Source organism: Vulpes vulpes, chromosome 4 (assembly GCF_048418805.1).
Source record: "Vulpes vulpes isolate BD-2025 chromosome 4, VulVul3, whole genome shotgun sequence".
In the NCBI taxonomy this organism is placed as follows: domain Eukaryota; kingdom Metazoa; phylum Chordata; class Mammalia; order Carnivora; family Canidae; genus Vulpes; species Vulpes vulpes.
The window spans coordinates 83950759-83956758 of NC_132783.1; the positions used below are offsets into that span (position 1 = coordinate 83950759).

The 6000-nt window shown below is 58.4% G+C and overlaps 1 protein-coding gene across 17 annotated transcripts in view; it reads right to left on the reverse strand.

The window, feature by feature from the left end:
- Nucleotides 1-2916, reverse strand: part of CAMK2G (calcium/calmodulin dependent protein kinase II gamma) — a 54821-nt gene extending 51905 nt beyond the window's left edge. For 14 of the 17 annotated variants that reach the window (XM_072756279.1, XM_072756272.1, XM_072756280.1 and 11 more), the window contains exons 1-2: nt 2669-2897; nt 1210-1304 (exon numbers count right to left, since the gene is read on the reverse strand). In XM_072756279.1, the coding sequence (XP_072612380.1) occupies nt 1210-1304; nt 2669-2733 (160 nt within the window). In that variant the 5' untranslated portion in view covers nt 2734-2897. Of the gene's footprint in view, nt 1-1209; nt 1305-2668 lie in introns of all 17 variants that reach the window. The other 3 variants (XM_072756274.1, XM_072756278.1, XM_072756270.1) reach the window with 3 other exon arrangements.
- Nucleotides 2917-6000: the final 3084 nt, after the last annotated feature.

Consider the following 6000-nt stretch of genomic DNA (forward strand, 5'->3'; position numbering starts at 1 on the left):
CCAGACATGGAGGCAGACACAGCCCTGCTAAACCGGTCCCGGAACAACCAAAAACATGACAGAAGCCCACTGTCATCTCCATGGAATTTAATAGCTTCTCTGATACTTAGGGACATCAACTATATCTCTCATGCCAGAGTCGTCTGGGTCACTATTAGCCACAGTCCTCATCTTCCCCAGGGCATCTGTATATACTCCTAATATATGTGTGGCATCCTATTGCCCCATACAAATTCCTTTCACTGGGTCTAAAAACCTTTGTCCCCCTGCTGCACCGTGCAGCCTTCAGTCTTCGACTGACGATGACGACGACCCATCCAAATACCTCGGTACTCACCAGACCTGTTCACAGAGCACTTCACACATTGCTGGGTCTATACCTATCAGATGAGGTGAGTTTGGCAAGCACCCAATGCAAGGTTCAGGGAGTGTAGGATCGAGGTGTGAAAGACAGGGCTTCACTCTCCTGGCCTCCGGTACTCAGGAGGATCTCACAAAAAAGGCTCCACGGCCTGAGCCTTCACAATCCTCGGACCTGGAAGCCATGCGGCTCCCACCCAGACCAGGCCATTGAGATTTCCAGACCATGAGGCATCACCCTCCACCCAGGACAGGCTGCATCTGCTGCTGCACCACTAACTTTGTAATTTGATCAAAAAAGCAATCAAGTTCATCTGGCAGGATTTGTTCCCGAGAAGCCCTCGCCAGTAGCAGCCTCCCCTGATGTTTACAGATTCCCTTCCCTTGGGAGTCTGTTCTGCCGCCTGGTGGGCAGGGGGAGGCTGGATTTGTCAGAGCTGTTCATTTACTGCATTTCCATCCAAAGTCACCACTGGGGCATGGGGATTAGGACAGGCCTAGAGTGGCTGTCCACTGCCCCCACACAGAAGACTCCAAATTAGGAGCTCTCCGTTCCCTGCTACCACAACTCCCCACATCTCTCCCTGCCTTAAAGACCAAACTCTCTTGAGCCTTCAGGTACCATTCCTCCCTGTGGCTACCTACAGGTCTTACATCTTTTTCATTCTTTTCTACCTGAGCACTTCTGGTTCACCATGCAATTCCTTGCCTGGCTTCCAAGTCAAGCAACCCTGAAATTCCAATTCTTCTGCAGGGGCTAACATGCACAACCCCCAATTCCTGGAGCATCTTCAGAAGCTAGAGCCTTGGAGGCGGCCTAGGGAGAGGCCAAGATGGGGAAACACTCACCCCGGGCAGATAACTTCTTGGTATTGATGATTTTTGCTGCATACTCTTGCGTGGAGGTTTTCTTCACACACCTGCGGACCACAGAGAAAGCACCCCTGGAGGGAGAAGGGGGAAAGAACTGGGACACGGAGCAGAGCAGAGTGACACAAACATGCTTCAGGTCTGAGAACAGCGATGCTCCCATCACCAGCCCTTCAGTCAAAATCAGACCCACCAGCATAGTGGCCATCACCCTCTAACGTGGGGTAGAAGGATGTGACCACTGCAGGACACTGAATGGATGCGGGGGGGGGGGGGGAGGACCACCTCATCCCACCCTCACATCTCTAGTCGCTGGACAAAGCAACAGCCCCAACCTCAGGCTGTACATCAAGAGCTGGTGGGCAATGCTTAAAACACACACCTGCTGCATCTCACGGACAGCCCTGCAGTCCCGGCCAAGAGAACCAGGAGAAGGGACAGACCCTGCCCTTCTCTCAGCAGGAATAGTTGAGGGTAGGGGAAGGAGAGATTAGAAAGAGGGTATGATTGCGGGAGAGAAATCTCCCTCAATCCTGGGGGAAGGTGAGAAAGTGAGGCTCAAACCCCTAACAGCCGGCATCATCCCACTGCATCCCCGGCTCGACTGGCGGCGGGGAAAGACAGGATCTAGTTGTGGGTCTCAGACATCCATAGCTCCCCTACCCCACGATTTTTTCCACTACTTTCCCCCCAAAATGGGAGCTCGCACTCTCTGGCTCTGGAAACGTCTAGGGGGGCGGGCAGGGCGGGGGCTGCAGTGGCCGGGCTCGGCGCCGCGGGTGGGGGTGGGGGGGGCCGGGGCTGCTGCAGCGGCCAGCTCAGTGCAGAGGGGAGGGGGATGCTGCGGCTGCGGCGCGCGGCTCCCGGGACCACTGCAGGGATAGGGGGAGGGGACAAGGGGGTGCTGCAGCACTGCCCAGCAGCGGGGCTGGGATCCTGGAAGCATCACTAGCGGGGGGCGGGGCCGGGCACCAAACATCCCCCCACACTCGGGCACCGCAGCGGGGTTGGAGCTGCAGGGCCGGGGAGGGTCCAGAGTGCCAGGCGCGTGGGACGTGGGACAGGGTGCTGAGTGAGCTCCAGAGCAGGGTGAGGAGGGGGCGCGGCGAGCAGGCGGGGGCAGAGTGGGGGGCGCCTGAAGGGTGAGGGAGGGGCGGGGCTGGAGGGCGCCCAGGAACCGTCCGGGGGCTGCGGTCCCCGCGGCAGCGCGGTGTGCAGCAGCCCGGGCAGCTGCTGCAGGGCGCGGAGGGGGCTGCGGGGCAGCGAGCTGGGGGCCAGGGGGCCCCGGAGGCGGCGGGCGGGAAAGGCTGGGGGTGGGGCGGGCCGAGGGGGCGCCGCAGCGGCCGGTGCAGGGCCGGGGGGCGGGGCGAGGAGCCGCATAGCGCCCGGGCGGCGGGGACGGGGTGGGGGGCCGCGGCGCGCGGCGGGCGGGCCGTACTTGCCGAGCTCCTCGAAGAGCTGGTAGTCGTCGGTGAAGCGGGTGCAGGTGGCTGTGGTGGCCATGCTGGCGGGCGGGCGGGCGGACGCGGCGGTGCAGCCCGCGCCGACGTCGGTGCACAGTCACCGCCGCCCGGCCGAGGGAGCAAGAGGAGGAGACGGGGCTGAGCCCGGCAGCACCGCGAGACTTTACCGGGGAGAGCGAGGGAGGGAGGGACACCCCCGCGCCCGCCCGCCCGCCCCGCCCCCAGCCCCGCCGGCCCCCCGCCCGGCCCCCGGCCCGCCCCGGGGAGGGGCCTCCCGGCGCCGGCCCCGCCCCGGCCCGCCCCGCCCCGCCCCGGGAGCCGCCCGGCCGGCCGCGCGCCGGGGAGCGCGGGAGCGCGGGGGCGCGGGGGTCCCGGCCCGGGCCCCCCGGGGAGCCGGAAGCCTCGCGACCTGCGGGTTTGCCCCAGAGCCGGCCCTGCGCGGGCTCGGAACGTGCGTGCTGCGTGCGTGGGCCGGGGGCGCCGCGCGGTCGGGCCCACCGAGTTTTCCCGCGGCCCTTCGCCCCCGGCCCCGCTCCCACCCTGTGGAGAGCGCGCCAAGGTCAAAAAGTCGCCGTCAGGCCGCACCCGCCTGTGCGGGGCGCGCTCTCTCAGCAGCCTTCCCTCTGGGAGGGAAGTCTGGACCTGGGCAAGCCTCAGGGCCGTTATTAGATAAAACCCTTCAGGCACGGTTTGCTCAGGGAGACCAGGCCGGGCCCAAGGATGCAGGTGGGACTCTGCCTTCCTGCCGCTCCCGCCTTGGAGAGGAGAGACTGTTCTCTCTCAGGCCAGTAACGAGAGGGCTGAGGTGGGACCCATCACCGAGGTTTTGTGTGGTTGTGGGCCAGAGGAGCAAGCGGAAGGAAGGAGAAAGTATCCCCATTTTCTTGCAGGGCCCCCTGTATATTTTCATTTCATGGCACTCACCACATTTTGTAATGATACGTTTTAATTTGCTGCTGTGAGAGGCGGTAGAGCTAGAATGCGGTCGTCCAGACAGTGGATTCTGATGTCAGACTGCCTGCTTGGATCTCTGGGCAACTCGTTGACCGGCCGTGTGATGTTGGGCAAGTCACTTCATCTTGGTGTGTGTCAGTACGTTATCTGAAAACTGAGAAGAATGGTAGCACCTACCTCACAGGATTGTGAGTATTAAACAGGCCAAATCACATAAAGCAGCTTGAGTAGCTCCTGGCATCTAATTAGAACAGAGGTAGCTATTATTATTTGTTTAATATTTGCCTTCCCACTAAATTGTAGGCTCCAATAGAGCAGGGCCTTTGCCTCCTCTGTTCACCATTGTATACTTAGCCCTAGTCCCTCAGTAAACATTTGTGGAATGAAGGTTCTACTTTGGGCCCTGGCAGGGGGAGTTACCATCCCTTCCTCTGTCCCCACTATCTGAGGACAGTAGGAACTGAGGCACATTAACTGTCTCCGTGGAGGAGAAATGAGCTGGGCGGGTTCCCAAGCTGCCCTGCCCAGGCAGCTGTACCCCAAGTCAGGGGCCAGCCCCAACTGGGCAAGATGGAGTTGGGCCAACTGCTGCGGCTCAGTCTTGATTACAGCAGGACGCCCACTGGGAGTCAGGCCTCCATTGTCAGCGGGCTGGCTCACCGAGAAGGCAGCTGAGAGGCTCCCAGCCTCCCAGGCTGCCTCCCTGAGGGGGTGGGTGGAGCAAAGCTCCCAGGGAAGGCTCCCCTCCTTTCCTCACCCAACAGCCCTGAGAGCTGGGGAGAACCAGACTGCCCAGTGGGGGCGATTAAGGGAATAGGAGAGGAAAAGCTTTAACAGATTGCCTGGGAGGAGGGCACAGAGGGCCAGCCAGAGGAAGGGGCTGAGGTGAACAGATCACCATGCCCCACCCCTCCCCAGGGCAACAGGAAGTGAAGCGCTGGGGAGTAAGGCCACTTCCTATCTCAAAGCACTGGGGTGAGAGCCTGAGCTCCAAGTCCCAGCATGGGGCAAGGCCGTGAGATTATCTGTGGGGATGACAGTCCTGAATTTCTGTCATCCACCTTAAAGGCAGAAGTGATGTCTAGTCTGCACTCCAGAAATAGGGGCTGCATATTAGTCATCGATGTGCCCTTCCCGAGCCCTCAGGACAGCCATGCTCCTGCCCTCCTCATGCTGAAACTTTGTATTCATTAACGTCAGGGGCAGCGAGAAGATGGAGGGAGATCAGAACAAGCTAGGGCTGGTGTGAAGTCCCCTAGGGTATCCCAGGGGAAAAAAATGTAAAATCAGGACTACAACTCCCAGGTACCCACTGTGAGGGGGGCTATCTTCCTTACTGAGGGTGAGCCTTCTATGCTGGGTATTTGAGGGTAACCTTATAAAGCTCTTCTCATTGAATGTCTGGGCGAAAGGAAGAATGATGAGAAAAATAGTGGGGGAAAGCCTGGGGAATGACTCACACTACCATGTAAGTGGAACTAGCTGCCTTTCAACGAATGTTTATCGACTGCCTACTATGTGCTTGGCGATGCTTCTCATTTTGAGAAACGTCCAAATAAAGTGGAAAGTTAGGCTTTACAATTACAACAAAACTCAAATCACTCTCTCCTTTTTCCTTTCTATGTCTACTTCGCTTCTCCCTCTCTCACTACTTCTGTCAACTGGTCAGACTCTGACGTGGCCAGAGTGGCAATGTGGAGCCTAGAGACACGTTTGTGTGCACACACAAACACACACCCTCCTGATCCCCACTGCTGTAGCACCCACACAACCTCCAGCTATCCCACAGCAATTAGAGGGAAGCTACATATAAATAATAACGAGTTCACTAGCTCCCTGCACATCAGTATCTATGGCAACCTCATGGGGTCCTAGAGCTGCGCTGCTTCGGTTGCAGCCAGTCCCCTGGGCAGCACCAGCACTCAGGCTGTGCCCACAGCGCAGGGAATGGGAAATCACACAGGAAATTGATGCTCTGGTAATCACCAGAGGGGCTCCACTGGGTGGGACCCTCTGTCATTCTTCCCATCCCTCTCCTTGAAGTCTCCAAAAATTACACCACAGGATTTGCCCCATGAATTCAAGAAGCTTCCCTCCCAAATTTTCAAAAGCAATTTTAGAGTATAAAGGTACTTATTCTTCAGACCTGAGGAAAATGGGGCAATTGAAAGTGAGGTGCTTTAAATGCAAGGGGGATGACACTCTTGGAAACAGAATAATTACCTGCTTGTTGGAGGATGTTGTAAAATAAATTTGGGGAAGATTTAGTCTTGTGCCCATGAGGGGCTTTCAATCCACATTCCACAGAAACCTATAGGTTACCGGTCATGCCTCAGCAGCTGCTCAACATATA